We start from the raw sequence: 17,642 nt of genomic DNA on the forward strand, positions 1-17,642 counted from the left end.
ACCCAGCTGACCTCACCCTTGTCAAGCCCCACCAGACAGGAGGCGCACCCGCAGGTCCCCCGGCCCAGCGCCAGGGCAGGCAGTGCAGCCTGAGGTCTCCTGTCAAGCCCTGCCAAGTAGGGGGCACAGACTCAGGGCCCCTGTCAAGCCCCGCCTAGTGGGGGGATGCAGCCTCAGGTCCCCCGATCCTGAGCCAGGCAGGGGGAGCAGTTTCAGGTTTCCCAGATGCCGGGGTGGGGGTGTAGCCTCAGGTCCCCTGTCTGGCCCAGCACCACGCAGCCTCAGGTCACTGCTGATTGCTTATTAAGGCTCACTGGGTTCAGCCATCTTGTGTTATGGAAACCCTGCCTCCACTGTAGGCACCGCCATCTTTGTGATGGTCAATTGTATATTTCCTCTTTATTAGATAGGATATATACATTTTTTTTTCTTGTTTTCAGAGAGGAAAGGAGAGAGAAAGTTAGAAACAATGATGAAAGAGATTCATTAATTTGCTGCCTCCTGCTTACCCCACACTGGGGATCAAGCCTGAAACCTGGGCATATGCCCAACTGAGGAATCGAACTGCTATCTCCTGGTTCATAGGTCAAAGCTCAATCCCTAAGTCATGCCAGCTGGGCTGTGGTTGAGCCATTTTACATTTGCATCAACAGTGCATAAAGGTTCCAATTTCTCCATGTCTTGCCAGCATTTGTTGATAGTAGCCATTCCAATGAAGTTTTTATTTCATAATCAAAAATTGAACTCTGCAGTCCAGTTAGACTTGGAAGGGGTAAGGAAAATATGGAACCCAATGAACTGCAGCGAGAGCACAGAGATTACAAATATTCCAAGCAGATGGGGGTAAAGGGGTTTTCTTCTGAAGGACAGAAGGAATGACCCGGTAGTTAAGCGAGAACAAAAGTCAAATTTATTAGAGTTGTCCACAGTCTATAATGATGATCTTCTTGTTGGTCTTGCTATTCTTTGACCACGGCACTCTATGGCTGCCAAAATATCCATGCCTTCTTTCAGCTGACCAAAGACCAAACCCTTGCTATCCAGTTACTCAGTGTTGGCAGTCCAGAAAAAAACTGGGAAACATTTGTTGTTGCTCCAGCATTTGCCATGGACAAGATGCTAGAACCTATATGCCAGGATGAAATTTCTTTTTATTTAAAATTTTTTCTTTTAATATTTATTGTTGAAAGTATTACATAGGGACCCCTTTTCCCCACATTAACCTCTTCCAGCCTGCTCCCGTCCTTCCCTCTACCCCCGCCCCCCAGGCCCACACCATTCCATTGTCTGTGTACATGGGTAATGCATATATGCATACAAGTTCATTGGTTGATCTCTTTCTACCTACTTCCCTGCCTTCCCTCTGAGGTTCAACAGTCTGTTCTATGATTCTGGGTCTATTTTTCTTTCTTTTTTTAATTCTTTTTTAAAAAAATATATATTTCATTGATTTTTTACAGAGAGGAAGAGAGAGGTATATAGAGTTGAAACATCGATGAGAGAATCATGTATCAACTGCCTCTAGCACACCCCCTACTGGGGATGTGCCTGCAACCAAGGCACATGCCCTTGACCAGAATCAAACCCAGGACCCTTCAGTCACCAGACCAACCCTCTATCCACTGAGCCAAACCAGTCTCGGCTGGGTCTATTTTTCATCATCAAGTTATTTGGTTCATTAGATTGCACATATGATATTTATCTTTCTCTGGCTGGCTTATTTCACTCAGCATAATATTCTCCAGGTCCATTCATGATGTTGCAAATGGTAAGAGTTCATTCTTTTTTATTACTGGATAGTATTCCATTGTATAAAATTTCCATAGTTATTTATCCAATCATCTGCTGATGGACATTTAGGCTGTTTCCAAGTCTTACCTATTGTAAATTGCACTGCTATCAACTTAGAGGTGCATATATTCTTTCTGATGGGTGTTTCAGGTTTCTTAGGATATATTCCTAGAAGTGGGATGACTGGGTCAAATGGGAGTTTCATTTTCAATTTATTGAGGAAACTCCAGTGGCTGCACCAGTCTGCATTCCCACCAGCAGTGTACTAGGGTTCCCTTTTCTGCACAACCTTGCCAACACTTGTTGTTGGTTGATGGTAGCCATTCTGACAAGTGTGAGGTGATATCTTATGTCATTTTGATTTGCATCTCTCAGATGATTAGTGAAGATAAAATTCTTTTTAAAAAAAATAAATCTTTATTGTTCAGATTATTACAAATGTTCCTTCTTTTTCCCCCCTCCATTGCTCCCCTCCACCAGGTTCCCATCACACTGTCTTCACTTTCCCCACCCCCCATTGTCCTCAGCCATAGGTGTAGTTTTTGTTCAGTCTCTTCCCACACCCCCATTCCCCTTTTCCTCGAGAATCATCAGTCCACTCCCCTTCCATACCTCTGATTCTATTATATTCACCAGTTAATATTGTTCATCAGATTTTTTAATTCCCTTGGTTTTTAGTTTCACTTGTTGATAGTTACATATTTGTTGTTCATAATTTTTATCTTTATCTTCTTCCTCTTCCTAAAAAACCCCCTTCAGCAATTCATATAATTCTGGTTTGGCAGTGATGAACTCCTTTAGCTTTTTAAAAAATTTTTATTTGTGAAGCTCTTTATCTGGCCTTCGATTCTGAGTGATAGCTTTGCTGGGTAGAGTATTTTTGGCTGTAGGTTCTTGCTATTCATCATCTTGAATATTTCTTTCCATTCCCATCTGGCCTGCATGGTTTCTGTTGAGAAATCAGCTGACAATTGTTTGGGTGCTCCTTTATAGGTAACTGCCTGCTTTTCTCTTGCTGCTTTGAATAGTCTCTCTTTGTCTTTTGCTCTTGGCATTTTAATTATGATGTGTCTTGGTGTGGTCCTCTTTGGATTCCTCTTGTTTTGGCTTCTGTATGTTTCCTGTACTTATAAGTTTATTTCTTTCACCAGGTGGGGAAAGTTTTCTGTCACTATTTCTCCCAGTGTTTTTTCGGTATTTTGCTCTCTCTCTTCTGGGATCCCCATAATTCTGATGTTGGTTCGCTTGAAATTGTCCCAGAGGTTTCTTACACTATCTTCAACTTTCTGGATTCTCTTCTCTTCTTGCTTTTGTAGAGAGGTGTCCTCTGGCTCTTTGTGTTCTAAATCTTTGTCTTGATTCTTACGATCTTCTAGTCTGTTTTTAGGACTCTGTGTAATATTTTTTATTTCAGACAATGTATTCTTTATTTCTAGTTGATCCCTTTTCATTTCTAGTTGATCCCTTATTATTTCTAGTTGATCCCTTTTCATATCGTCATAGGTCTCATTTATTTTATTCGCCTTTTTTAGGATATTATTATTATTATTATTATTTTAAATATATTTTATTGATTTTTTACAGAGAGGAAGAGAGAAAAATAGAGAGCTAGAAATATTGATGAGAGAGAAACACTGATCAGCTGCCTCCTGCACCCCTCCCCCAACTGGGGATGTGCCCACAAGCAAGGTACATGCCCTTGACCGGAATCAAACCCGGGACCCTTCAGTCCGCAGGCCAGTGCTCTATCCACTGAGCCAAACCGGTTTTGGCATTTTAGGATATTATTGAAAAGCCTTATAACAGTGGTTTTGAACTCAATGTCCATTCTTTTCTTTTCCTTCATCTCCTTCCTTTGTGTCCTGCCTCTTGTCTGCGTTTTAGTAGTTTTCCTGATTTGATGGAATAGTTTTGTGTGTTAGGTGTTCTGGTAAAGCTCAGTAGCACAGCCTTCCCAGTTACCTGTGGCGGACAGTCTTGGTGTAGCTCTTTGTGGGCTGTGTGTGCAGTCTTGTTGTTAAGCCTTGCTTATTGTTGGTATCACTGAGAAGCGTTTATCTCCAAGCCAATTGGCTGTGAGGATCAGCAGTGTCTCAGCTAGGAGGGCTTTTGTACTCCGCTTGGATGCGGCGGGGTCTCAGGGTGGCGCAGACTATCTTTGGTTCCCTGTCAGTCTCGCCTTAGAAAAGTCCTGTTCACAGTGAGTCTCACAAGATTGGTTGCAGGCTCGTGCACCTCTTTGGTAAATGCGCAGACAAGCTTTGGATTCCGGCCAGTTCCTCCTTAGAGAAAGCCAGCCTCTGGGAGAGCTTCTGTGCTCAGCTTGGATGGGGCGGAGTCTCAGGGTGGTGCAGACAAGCTTTGTTTTCCCATCGGCTCCTCTCCAAGTGGCTCTTCCCCAAGTCCCGCAGTAATGGCCTCTGGCTTCACACACCTCTGAGAGATCTCTGCCCACTGCCTGACAGTCTGGCCTCTCTCTGGATGGGGCCGTCTATCAGAGCAATAGGGTGATTCTTTTTAATATATTTTATTGATTTTTCACAGAGAGGAAGGGAGAGAGATAGAGAGTTAAAATATCGATGAGAGAGAAATATCGACCAGCTGCCTCCTGCACACCCCCCACTGGGGATGTGCCCGTAACCAATGTACATGCCCTTGACTGGAATTGAACCTGGGACCCTTCAGTCCACAGACCGATGCTCTATCCACTGAGCCAAACCAGTTTTGGCAATAGGGTGATTCTGTTTTCCTCTTGAACAAGAAAGCCAGCCGTGCATTAGCTGTCTGCCCTCTCCGCGCGCCGGGAGTAAGCCAGCAGCAATCTCGGCCCTTCCTCTCTGCGTGTGGGAAGTAAGCCAGCGCCTTTTCACACGCACACAGTTCTCTGTACCTTCAGAGTTTCTGAGGGTCGGCATGCCTTCTCTCTCCTTCCCAGATGGCAGAGCCTCCTCTCAGCTAGCTGTCCGGTGCTTCAGGGCAATGCCTCCCCTGTTTTCCAGTTCTAAATTCAAATTTGTTGTGGTAGGCTCATTTGGGTGTCTACCCTATGCCGCCATCTTGGTTTCTCCCTGCGTGCATTCTTGTGCACACCTCAGGAGCTCTGCCTTTCGCTGCTCCTCTGAGTTTTTGCCTTACAGTAAGGTGACCAGTGTTTAACATTGGTAAAGCTGGACACCATTGACGGGGGGAGTACTCTTGATTAAAAATTTGGTCTATATGGAGCAACAAAAATTTTTCTAGAACACAAAAATAGTATTGTAATATATTTTTTAAAATTTCAACATAAATACAATTTACGAATATAATAAAAAAATTATGTATAGTGTTAAGTGTCACTTTCAAGACCAGCACTAGACTTTTTTTTAAAATATATTTTATTGATTTTTTTGTTGCCCCCCTCCCTCCCTCCCTTCCACACATCCCCTCCCTCCCCAGCGTTTTGTGTCCATTAGTTGTACTTATATGCATGTATAAAAGTCCTTCGGTTGATCTATTATCTCCCCCAGATCTTCCTCCCCTCCCCGCTGTAATTTGACAGTCTACTTGTTGATATACTGTCTCTATATCTATCTTTTGGTTCATCAGTTTATAATGTTCTTTATTATCCACAAATGAGTGAGGTCATGTGGTGTTTCTCTTTCATTGATTGGCTTATTTCACTCAGCATGATGTTCTCCAATTCTATCCAGGTTGGTGCAAATGATGAGAATTCCTTCTTTTTTATGGCAGCATAGTATTCCATTGTGTAGATGTACCATAGTTTTTGGATCCAATCATCTGCTGACGGACACTTAGGCTGTTTCCAAATTCTGGCTATTGTAGATTGTGCTGCCATGAACATAGGGGTGCATATATCCTTTCTGATTGGTGTTTCTAGTTTCTTGGGATATATTCCTAGAAGTGGGATTACTGGGTCAAATGGGAGTTCCATTTTCAGTTTTTTGAGGAAACTCCACACTGTTCTCCACAGTGGTTGCACCAGTCTGCATTCCCACTAGCAGTGCAAGAGGGTTCCTTTCTCTCCGCAACCTCGCCAACACTTGTCGTTTGTTGATTCGTTGATGTTGGCCATTCTGACAGGTGTGAGATGGTACTGCATTGTTGTTTTGATTTGCATCTCTCGGACAATTAGTGACTTTGAGCATGTTTTCATGTGCCTTTTGGCCTTCCTTCAGTCTTCTTTTGAAAATGTTCTATTTAGGTCCATTGCCCATTTTTTAATTGGATTATTTATCTTCCTTTTATTTAGTTGTATAAGCTGTTTGTAGATGTTGGAGATTAAACCTTTATCAGTGATATCATTTACAAGTATGTTCTCCCACACTGTGGGCTTTCTTGTTGTTTTGTTGATGGTTTCTTTTGCTGTAAAAAAGCTTTTTATTTTGATGTAGTCCCATTTGTTTATTTTCTCTTTAGCTTCCATTGCCCTAGGGGTAGTATCAGTGAAGAAGTTCTTTTGCCATACGTCTGAGATTTTGCTGCCTGTGGATGCTTCTAGTATTTTTATGGTTTCCCGTCTGATGTTTAAGTCCTGTATCCATTTTGAGTTTATTTTTGTGAATGGTGTAAGTTGGTGATCTAGTTTCATTCTTTTGCATGTATCTGTCCAATTTTCCCAACACCATTTATTGAAGAAACTGTCTTGACTCCATTGTATATTCATGCCTCCTTTGTCAAATATTAATTGAGCATAGTGATTTGGGTTGATATCTGGGTTCTCGATTCGATTCCACTGATCTATATGTCTGTTCTTGTGCCAGTACCAGGCTGTTTTGAGAACAGTGGCTTTGTAATATAGTTTGAAGTCTGGTATTGAGATCCCTCCTACTTTACTCTTCTTTCTCAGGATTGCTATGGCTATTCGGGGTCTTTTATTGTTCCAAATGAACTTTTGGAGAGTTCTTTCTAGGTCGGTGAAATATGTCGTTGGTATTTTAATGGGGAGTGCATTGAACCTATAGATTGCTTTAGGAAGTATGGACATTTTGATGATGTTGATCCTACCAATCCATGAACATGGTATGTTCTTCCATCTCCTTACATCTTCCTCTATCTCTTTTTTCAGTGTCGTGTAGTTTTCCGCATATAGGTCCTTTACTTCCTTAGTTAAATTTATTCCTAGGTATCTTAATTTTTTTGGCAGCACTAGACTTTTTGCCGCCACTATAAAATATAAATAATACGAGTACTGTCTGCTAAATTCAAGAAAAATTATGTATTTATGAAATAAATAAATTACTTACCTAAATTATCTGAATAGCTGATTTGTAATGACTTGTTTAACTAGCTTACTAGCATGCAGTAAGATGTGTATCATCTGAAAGACAGTTACAAAATGTTTCATTGCCAATCCCCAAAAATGCCATTGTTTATTAAGTCCAAACAATGGTGGTCAAATTCTAACAACTGATCAACAATGTGAACTTGATAAGCAGTTCTCAATAATTAGTTCTCAACAATTATTTGTTATTATTAAAGTTTAACATTATAAAATTAACAAAAATAATATAAAACTCACATCCTGGCTAAATAGCTACATGGCCTCCAAAAACCTCATTTTCCCTTCTCGTTCTCCTGCTGTTCCTAGCTGGTCGTGCATTCTTTCCAAAAATTGGGACTTTTTAAAAATGCCGCGGGACGTGGGACAAATTGTTAAAAATTGGGACTGTCCCGCCAAAAGTGGGGAGCATCTGGTCACCTTACCTTACAGCCCAGATTCCCTCTGTATGATCCTGTGTCCCCAGGGTTTGGCCTGAAACTGGGGCTCAGCACAGTCCGCTTTTGTCTCCTTCCCACTAGAGCAATCTAGCAGCACAGTCAACAATCTGTCCTCTGTGCACATTCGCATGTGCGCCTCCAGAGCCCTGTCTTTCACCGTTCCCCTGAGTTTCCACCTTACAGCCTAGATTCCCTCTGTATGAGCCTGGGTTTCCAGGGTCTTGCCCAGAACTGGGGTTCAGTGCAGTCGGAACTGGGGTTCAGGGCAGCCCAGAGCTTTTATCTCCTTCCCGCTAGGGAACGCCAACCAGGCACTCAGACATCCCTCCTCTCTGTCTCCATCCTCTCCACACAAGCGCCTTGTCTCCATACCATAGGCTTTTACAGCTCCTCTGATTTTCCTTCTGGTTTTCTCTTTCCTTCTAGTTGTAGAATTTCCAGTCAGTCAACTTTTCTGTAGTTCTGGATAATGTCCATTTTGTATTTTAGTTGTATTTTTGAAATTGTTGTGCGAGGCTGCAGTTAGGCATTTACCTATGCCATCATCTTGGTTTCTCTGAGGATGAAATTCTTATCATCAAATTTCTCTCCATAGAAGGACTTGCTTACTGTACCATTATGGCATGTGAGGTCACCAACCTGGCACATAAATCCCAAATAATTCTGTGAAATCAGGAATTTTTGTAACCAGACCCTTCCCCCCAGTACTCAGAGCACAAGAGTTTTCTGCTCTCTTTGAAACTTTGTCTGCAAACAGCATGAAGGAGATGCAGCCCAGGGGCTCACCTTCAATGGTGATGTGAAAGAACACAGTAGGATTCATCATGGCTGGTCATGGATGGCTCTGGGGCATTCATGTCTGCAATGCAGCCTATTTTTATTATTTTAATAGCTACATAGCATTATTGTGGTGTTTTTCCTTTTTCCATATCTCACACTGAAAGAAAGATAAGTTCCTGAGGGGAGGAGCTGGGGATTAAGAAATTAGAGAAAGAAAGAGACAAGAGGCAGAAATAGTTTCAAAGCTGGGTGCCAGGTGGCTTCCTGTCCTCTGATAGAGAGACAGTCAGGCACAGCCATACAAAGCCACTCATTTATTGATTTCCAAAAGGGATTATAAGGTTAAAAGGACTTTTGGGTGTGCCCAGATCCTATTCATCAAAATCTGGGTAAGCTCCTTATTTTTTGGTACAAGATTTAGCATATCGAGACCTGGGTGAGTCAAGGTCCTATTTGTTCCTCATTCCCAGCACTGGATAAAGATAAGAAATCAGTACTGATAACAGGATTCTGCCAGTGCCCTTGGGCTCAGCTGATAAAATTTTAAAAGAATGTCCATGTGCCTTCCCAGACCGCTTTCTACACATTATATGTTGGAACCATAATTTATTCATGTCCTGATTAAATAAACTTTCTCAGTTGCTCTTTAAAACAAAATTACGAAGATTCTCCTTGTATATTCTTGTTTCCATTTTTAAAACATTTTGAAATTTCAAATATACACTAAAATAGACAAACTAATATAAAGAACTCTATATAACAATAAGCCAGCTTCACCAGTTATGAATGAGAGGGCAGGGCGGGGCGAGGACAAACTCCTGACTCCACTGTGGGGCAGGGCAGAGTTATCCTCCATTTTGTAACTTAACCCTAGCCCTCACCCAACCAATCAGGGTTAGCCGAGGCAGTGACATCACCACCGACCTGAGTAAAACCCCTGGACTGGGCGAAATTTGCTCTCTTCCGCCATGCTGCCAGTGTGAGTGGGACAGAGCCCATGCTAGCATGGAAAAGGCTCTTTTGTTTATTGATCGGACTCGGCTCCCTGGTGGTCCTTGGGGATCACAAAGTCTGGGCGTAACATGAACTTATGGTCAATTTTGTTTCACTGATACTCCTACCCACATCCCCTAGTCCCACCCCTATATTTTATTTTATTTATTTATTTTTAATATATTTTTTACTGATTTTTTTTACAGAGAGGAAGAGAGAGGGATAGAGAGTTAGAAACATCAATGATAGAGAATCATCAATCAGCTGCCTCCTGCACATCCCCCATTGGGGATGTGCCCGCAACCAAGGTACATGCCCCTGACTGGAATCGAACCAGGGACCTTTCGGTCCGCAGGCGATGCTTGATAGCAACTGAGCAAACATCTGGGCTGCATCTCCTTCATGCTGTTTGCAGACAAAGTTTCAAAGAGAGCAGAAAACTCTTGTGCTCTGAGTACTGGGGGGAAGGGTCTGGTTACAAGTGGTGACCACTGAGCAAAACTGGTTTTGACCCCACCCCTATGTTTTAAAGAAAATTCCAGTCATTATATCATTCACTTTATAAATTGTTCCCTAGATATCTTTAAAACCTGTGCATACTGTTTGTGTACATGTAAGAATACACCTGTAAGATAAATTCCAGAATGTGGATTTCCTGATTAAAGTGGAGTGGAATTTCACATTATGATGTTGTCCACTTGTCCTCTACAAAAATTGTGTGGATTTATTCTCCCATCAACAGTAAACCAAAGCACCTGTTTCCCTGTATCCTCATCAAAACAGCATATTGTCCAATTGTTAATCTTTGCCCATATATTAAAACATGGTATTTTAAGTTTTTTATTTTTGTGTTTTTGTTAATCCTTACTCAAGGATATTTTTCCATTGATTTTTAGAGAGAATGGAAGAGAGAGGGAAAGAATAGAGAAATATCTATGTGAGAGAACACAGCGATTTATTGTGTTTGGCACAAGGCCCCGGCAGGGAAGGAGCCTGCAACTGAAGTACCCTCCCTTGACTGGAATCACACCCGGGATCCTTTGGTCGGGACCCTTTGGCCTGCAGGCCAAGGCTCTATCCACAGAGCCAAACCGGCAAGGGTTTAAATTTTTATTTAATATTGGATACTATCTTGTGCCTTTAAAAATCATTCATATTTCTGTGGAAACCTGTGTATATACCTTTTCTATTTTTCTGAATTGGTAAACTTTTTCTTACTGATTCTTTTGTTATAAAGAAATTAGACATTTTTTGGTCATCACATTTATCGATAACAAATTTTACGACTTCCGGGGTTTATATCTTGTTTGGACAGTTTCTCTTCCCTATAACCTTAATTTTCTCCCAAGTTTTCTGCTAGTATTTTTATATGTTCTATTTTTTACATGTAAATTTTTGCTCTACTTAGAATTTATCTTGATTTAAGGATGTCAAAGGTATACAGTGTTTCTCATCACATATCTAGACTAGTAAGAGACAAAAATTTTCATTCTGGCCGATACTAGTTTGGCTCAGTGGATAGAGCGTCGGCCTGCAAACTGAAAGGTCCCAGGTTCGATTCTGGTCAAGGGCGTGTACCTTGGTTGCGGGCACATCCCCAGTAGGTGTGCAGGAGGCATCTTATTGATGTTTCACTCTCATTGATGCTTCTAACTCTCTATCCTTTTCCCTTGCTCTATAAAAAAATCAATAAAATATATATTTAAAAACATTTTTTCATTCTATAATTACAAATTAAGTATAGATACAAAAATCACAATCGATATCCTAGCCCTGCCTGAATGGCTCAGTTGGTTGAACAACGTCTTGTGCGCCGAAAGTTGCCAGTTGGATTCCTGGTCTGGGAACAAACCTTGGTTGCGTTCCCAGTCCGGAAGGCAACCTACTGATGTTTCTATCTCACATCGTGTTTTTTTCTCTCTCTTCCCCTTCCTCTCTCTAAGCATGTCCTCGGATGAGAATTAAAGGGGCAAAATTAGCCCAGGGTAAATCACCTATATTAGATGGTTTGCAGATTTCAAGTTTTGGTAGAGTGAATGGGCAGAAGGGATTGAGGGCAAAGAGGAAGGAAACAGGCAGTGGCAAGACTGGAGTGTCTCAAGAAAGGTTAGATTTCCTAGTTCTCAAATTCCTAAACGCAGTGAAAACCCCAGTGAGCACCTCAGAACGCGCCAGGTTTCGTGCACAGTGCTGGCCACCTTCCCATGGAGTCTCTGCAGGCCCCTCACCAGGACAGGGTGGAGCTCCGTAGACCCCAACACCTTGGCTCAATTGCCCCCTCCCTGAGCCACGGGGCCCGTAAGCAAAGCTGAATCAGAGATGGCTTGGGGAATAAGAACCGCCGGCTCCTTCCGCTCCTTGCGAGCCAAGCCGTCATCCAAGATGGGTGTCAGAGTCCAGCGCTGTGACGTCTGGGCCTCTGGAATGCGGGGACAGGGAAGCGGTCCTCACCCCGGCGCGCGGGCGGGCTCTGCGGCGGGCGGGGCCTGGTCTCCCGCCCCCGAGCCCCCACTTCCCCGCTCCTGCGCGCCCCCGCGTGGCCAGCCCGGCCTTAGCGGGCTCTGGTGGAGGCGGAGGCGGAGGATGAGGCGGAGGATGAGGCGGCGGCCTCCCCGCCCCTGGTCCGCCTCTCCTTCCTGTCGGCGGCCCGCCCGTCGGCCCACTCCCGGCTGCGGCGGAGCGAGGGGAAGACCGGCGGGGCGCCGCGGGCCGAGGCGCGGAGGAACGGCGCTCGCGGAGAGATGCTGGGCGTGGCGGCAGGAATGACCAACAGGTAAAGTTCGGGCCCTTCCCGGCCGCGCGCTCCGAGCACCGCCACGTAGGCTGCGGGCGGCGCCGGCCGGCCCTGCCCCGCGCCTTCCGGCCGGCGAGCCCTGCGGCCGCCCGGCCGCGCCCGCCGCCCGCCCGGCGGCCTGCCCGGCGCTTCTGAGGGGTTTTGGTTCCCGGGACGTGTCCCATATGTCATGAGATTTTGAGGGCGATATTGTCTTAGTGCTTAGCAAAGTACTCAACGTCAAATATTTGAGTGAATAATTTATATTCTAGCAGTAGGAATGTGATATAGGCCAGCGGTCTTAGCACCCATTTTAAAAATAGTAACTTATGGTAGTTTTGCCTATAGGTATTTACTATATTAGAAATGAAAACTGAGACATTTAAAATATTTTGCATAGAAGAACACAATTGGACTTTCCTATCCCCTTTGCCTTCAGTTTATTGCCATATATTTTGATTGAATTACATGAAGAAAAATCTGATAAGTGGTTGGAAAGGGGAGGAGTATTTTAATAGGTTTTTAAGTAATTGTGGCTATTTTTTGTTACTACACCCAAAAGAGGTTACTGCTAGTTTCTTAAAGATTAGTTTGGATGTGAAATCTGAAGTCTTACAAATGAACTTTTCACATGTGATACATTCATTGTTCTATCCGGCAGTTTAAATGAGCTTGTTACCCATTGTAACATCTTATGTTTATCATTTGGAAAATACTGATTCACCAAGTTAAGGCAGATCTTCGAAATTGCTGACACATTTCATTATACAATATCACCGCTGATTTCCCATAAGTATTGTGAAACAGTCAGGCTCAAAGTGGTGGATACAAGTTTTCCAACATTCTAATTTTCAGTTGAAATCTTGATTTTACTATTGGTAGACAACTATTATCAATTGTTTTCCTCAAAGTGACAGGCTCATTTTGTTCAGTTTCAAGAAATGTCTACAAACCATGGTTTGTCATGTTATTGTTTCTAGTAAAAATGTATCATGAAAAAAGCATTTAATTTATGTTCTATTAACATATGCTTTTCCTCGAGAAAGCTGATTTATCTTGGTGTGCAGCAGAAGTGCTTTATGCATACCTCTTTTTAAAAATCTTTTTAAAAAATTGATTTCAGAGAGAAGAGAGACAGAAAAGAAAACATCCATGTGGGGAAAAAACATCTATCATTTGCCCCCAACTGGGGATCAAACCACAACCTGAGCATGTGCCCTGACTGAGAATTGAACCCACCACCTTTTGGTGCTCCAACCAACTGAGCCACAATGGCCAGGATATGCATACCTTTTTTTCAAGTGACAAAAATGAAAGTCAAGAGTCAAGATTTTTTTAAAAAAATATATTTTATTGATTTTTCACAGAGATGAAGAGAGAGGGATAGAAAGTTAGAAACATCGATGAGAGAGAGTCATCGATCAGCTGCCTCTTGCACACCCCCTATTGGGGATGTGCCCGCAACCAAGGTACATGCCCTTGCCCGGAATCGAACCCGGGACCTTTCAGTCCGCAGGCTGACGCTCTATCCACTGAGCCAAACCGGTCCCGGCAAGAGTCAAGATTTATAACATTCATAATTTATACTGCTTCATCAAGGATGTTTTTTCTTCATTAAAATGTATTAAATAAATATTAAGTTGATACAAAATTTAAAATATTTGTAAAAAATAAACTATACAGTGGATATACAGTATTAGTAAGAGTATAACATTTGGGCTGTTTACAATTTGGGGCTATATATACTATTAATAGAGGAATATGCAAATTGTCCGGGACATTGTCATGCAACGACCAGTCAGGATGGGGGAAGGGCTGCGGCAGAGAGCTCTTGGCACACCTGTACCAGGGTCCGCTTAAGGCTACAGAGTTTCAAGTATAGAAGAATCATAAATTTTAACAGAAATGGCTGCCGCCACAGAGCAAACAGAAGGTTTGGCTCCAATCCAGGCTACAAAATTTCAGTTGTCGAAGTTAAATAAACCCCAGATACCAGGGCCTCTACTTGGGTCACCAGGGGGCGTGGCTGGCCTGCAAACCACCGTAGGCCCCTCACCAGGCAGCCCCACACCCCAAGGGAACTCCCAGTCTGATCCAGGACACACTTCAGGGAAAACCAGCTGGCCCCCACCTCTGCACTCAGCCTCTATACTATCTAATAAAAGTAATATGCAGATTGACCATCACTCCAACACACAAGATGACTGCCCCCATGTGGTCAAAGATCCTGTTCCCATGTGGACACAAGATGGCCAGCAGGAAAGGGCAGTTGGGAAGCACCAGGCCTGTAAGGGAGGGCAGTTGAGAGAGACTAGGTCTGCAAGGGAGAGCAATTGGAGGCGACCAACCCTGTAGGGGAGGGCAGTTAGGGGTGGCCAGTCCAGCAGACAAGGGAGGTTGGGGGCAAACAGGCTGGCAAGGGAACAGTTAGACATCAATCAGGCAGAAGTGGTTAGGGGCCATTAGAAAGGCAGGCATGCGAGCAGTTGGGACCCAGCAGTCCTGGATTGTGAGAGGGATATCCGACTGCCCGTTTAGACCCGAAACCTATGGGATGGGATCCGGTCTAAATGGGCAGTCGGACATCCCTTGAGGGGTCCCAGATTGAATAGGGTGTAGGGTGGGCTGAGGGACAGCCCCCCATCCCGTGCATGAATTTCACGCACCGGGCCTCTAGTATATATATAAAAGGCTAATATGCAAAGTGTCCCCTCTGGAGTTCATCCTGGAGACCAGGAATTCGGTTGCTCACTATGACGTGTGCTGACCACAAGGGGGTGGTGTGGAACAACAGAAGGCCATGCCCGGCAACCCGGGAAGTAAGGCCTTGGCCAACAGCCAGGAAGCTCAGATCAGCCCTGATTGCCAGCCAGGCCTAGGGACCCTACCCGTGCATGAATTTCATGCACTGGGCCTCTGTTTAATAATAAAGCTATTGTGAATTTTGTGGACAGGTTTTTATGTAAATACTAGTGGCCCTGTGCACAAATCCACGCGTGAGTAGCTCGCTGCTGCTTGCCTCAGCTGGCTGCCCCATCCACGGCACATAGCTTGCTGCTCCGCCCCCCTGTAACTCTCCACCACTCAAAGCTTGCTGTCGCACCCTCCTCTAGCTCTCCCCTACTTGTAGCTTGCTGCCCTGCCCTCCTGCTGATCGGTTGGTACGTGTCGTGGCGTAATGACCATTTGCATATAACCTCTTTATTATATAGGATAAGTTTTCTTTTCTATGAGATAAATGTCCAGGAGTACAATTGCCAGGTTTTTTGACAGACTTTTCCAGAGTGGCAATATTATTTTCATTAAGGACACTTAAACGAGAAATTGGCATTCTCTTTTTGTAGGTACATGAAGAATTTGGTTATGCTACAACTACTTTGATTAGTGCTGAAAGACCAGCATTTGTACCTGTTATTGCTTTTGCACTATCAGTGAAAGTGTCAACACAGTGCACAAGGCTATATCAGTATATCAGCTTCTTAGGAACACCTTAGCATTATTATGAAAAATAGTTTTGATCTTTTAGGCCTCTTGAAAAGGTCTTAAAGACCACTCTGCCCTCCCCTCCTCAGGTTTCCAGACCATACTTTGAGAACCACTGTTAATGACTTTCTAAATCACACATGTCAAACACAAGGCCCGCGAGCCAAATCCGGCCCGCCAGGCCTTGCAATGTGGCCCGCACCGCGCTGTCATCACTGCACTCCGCTGCGTTCCATCATAATGACGCTCGGTGACATAGGAGGCTTGTGATCTCGCCAGCCGCCTCGCCGGCCGCCGTACTTGCTATCTATTACACATGCGCATAGATAACAAGTCACGCGAGATTCAGGAGGCGTGACCTATAGTCCGGCATCCGATGTGGTTGTGCGGGTGGCAGAGCCGAGGAGAGAGTGAGTGTGCGGGCATAAAAAATACACAGCAGAAGCTGCCAGTTCCTGGCATAAAGTGCAGGCATAAAAATCGCAATAGAATCTGCTATCTGTACCCAGCCAGGCATTTATTGACTGTTTTTTTCTCCACTCCATCTGCCAAATCAAGCTATCCCTGTGCAGTTTTCAACTTTTTCCTTCTAACGCAGATTTCCAATAAACTACATCTTTTACTGCCAATATTGATCCCAAAATGTCCAGGAAAAGAAAAGTTGACGGTGAAGGCAGACAATTTAATGACAAATGGGAAAATGAATACATGTTTGTGCTTAGAGAGGGCAAACCAGTGTGTATATTGTGTTATGAGACAGTGTCGGTGATGAAAGAGTACAATATACGTCGTCATTTTGACACCAAACATAATGTTAAGTATGGCAAATATACTTTGGAAGAAAAGCATAAAATTGTTAAAGAACTAAAAGGCAAACTACAATCACAGCAGCAAATGTTTACAAAGGCTACAGCGAAAAATGATGCTGCAGTGAAAGCAAGCTTTGTAGTGGCTGAAGAAATTGCCCGTCCTTCAAGGTGTTTTTCAGAGGGTGCCTTTTTGAAGCAATGCATGCTAAAAGTGTGTGAGCAAGTATGCCCAGACCAGATACAGAGTTTTCAAAATGTCAGTTTGTCAAGAAACACCATTGCAGATAGAGTTCAAGAACTCTCAGGAAATCTATCATCACAGCTGGCCGAACAGGCATGCAGTTATCTCGCTTTTTCACTTGCTATCGATGAAAGCACAGACAACACTGATACAGCGCAGCTGTCCATCTTTATACGTGCTACGAAGACCGACCTCTCTGTCACTGAGGAACTTTTGGATGTAGCTGCCATGCATGGGACGACGACTGGTAGAGAGATATTTGAGGCTGTGGAGAAATCTATAAATAATTTTAAATTACCCTGGGAAAAGTTGGTGGGGCTAACTACCGATGGCGCACCTTCAATGTGCAGAGAAAAGAAAGGCTTGGTTGGACTAATGAAGGAAAGAATGCAAAAAAGTCACTGCCACACACCCTTGATTACTTATCATTGCATTATCCACCAGGAGGCTATGTGTGGAAAAGTTCTGGACATGAATGACATAATGACCACAGTCATTAAAACTATTGATATTAACTTTATACGGGCACGTGGCCTGAATCATCGCCAGTTCCAGCAGTTTTTACAGGAGGTGGGTGCAGAGCATGGAGACGTGCCATACCACACAGAAGTAAGATGGCTGAGCAAGAGCGCAGTCCTCAAAAGATTTTTTGAGCTCAGAGAACAAATTGCTCTTTTCATGAAAAGTAAAGGAAAGCCCTTGCCTGAACTGTCGGATCCCGCCTGGCTATGTGATTTTGCTATGATGTGTGACATATGCGAGCATCTCGCCCAACTGAATCTGAAGCTGCAGGGACGCAAACAAGTCATCACAAAGATGTCTGACATGATCACAGCATTCCAGCGTAAACTTCAACTATGGAAGTCCCAACTGGAACAGGACAATCTTGCCCACTTTCCCGTTTGTTTGAGTATCTCAACCACTATTTCTGGTACTTTTCCTTGCAGTCGGCTGGCTACCAAAGTTAGCCGTTTACTAAGTGAATTTGAGCGGCGCTTCTCTGATTTTAGAACACAGCACTCAGGCTTTGACATCTTTGCCAATCCTTTTACAG

The 17,642-nt window shown here is 43.7% G+C and overlaps 1 protein-coding gene, 1 long non-coding RNA gene and 1 pseudogene across 3 annotated transcripts in view; 2 read left to right on the forward strand and 1 right to left on the reverse strand.

Annotated features, from left to right (window-relative positions):
• Window positions 1-913: 913 nt before the first annotated feature.
• Window positions 914-8,335, reverse strand: LOC118724580 (annotated as a pseudogene).
• A 3,515-nt stretch (window positions 8,336-11,850) lies between these two features.
• Window positions 11,851-17,642, forward strand: part of LIMS1 (LIM zinc finger domain containing 1) — a 140,962-nt gene continuing 135,170 nt past the window's right edge. The window contains exon 1 of one of the 2 annotated variants that reach the window (XM_036448003.2): window positions 11,851-12,055. Coding sequence is in view for 1 of the 2 variants with exons in the window: in XM_036448002.2 (XP_036303895.1) it covers window positions 12,024-12,055 (32 nt within the window). In the remaining variant the exon portion in view is untranslated. The remainder of the gene's footprint in view (window positions 12,056-17,642) is intronic. The other variant, XM_036448002.2, reaches the window with a different exon arrangement.
• On the forward strand, window positions 12,087-13,688 carry LOC118724582. The gene is made up of 2 exons (XR_004989638.2): window positions 12,087-13,378; window positions 13,614-13,688. It is a non-coding gene; the product is annotated as an uncharacterized LOC118724582 (long non-coding RNA).

The sequence above is a fragment of the Pipistrellus kuhlii genome, unplaced genomic scaffold (genome assembly GCF_014108245.1).
Source record: "Pipistrellus kuhlii isolate mPipKuh1 unplaced genomic scaffold, mPipKuh1.p scaffold_m20_p_2, whole genome shotgun sequence".
NCBI lineage: Eukaryota > Metazoa > Chordata > Mammalia > Chiroptera > Vespertilionidae > Pipistrellus > Pipistrellus kuhlii.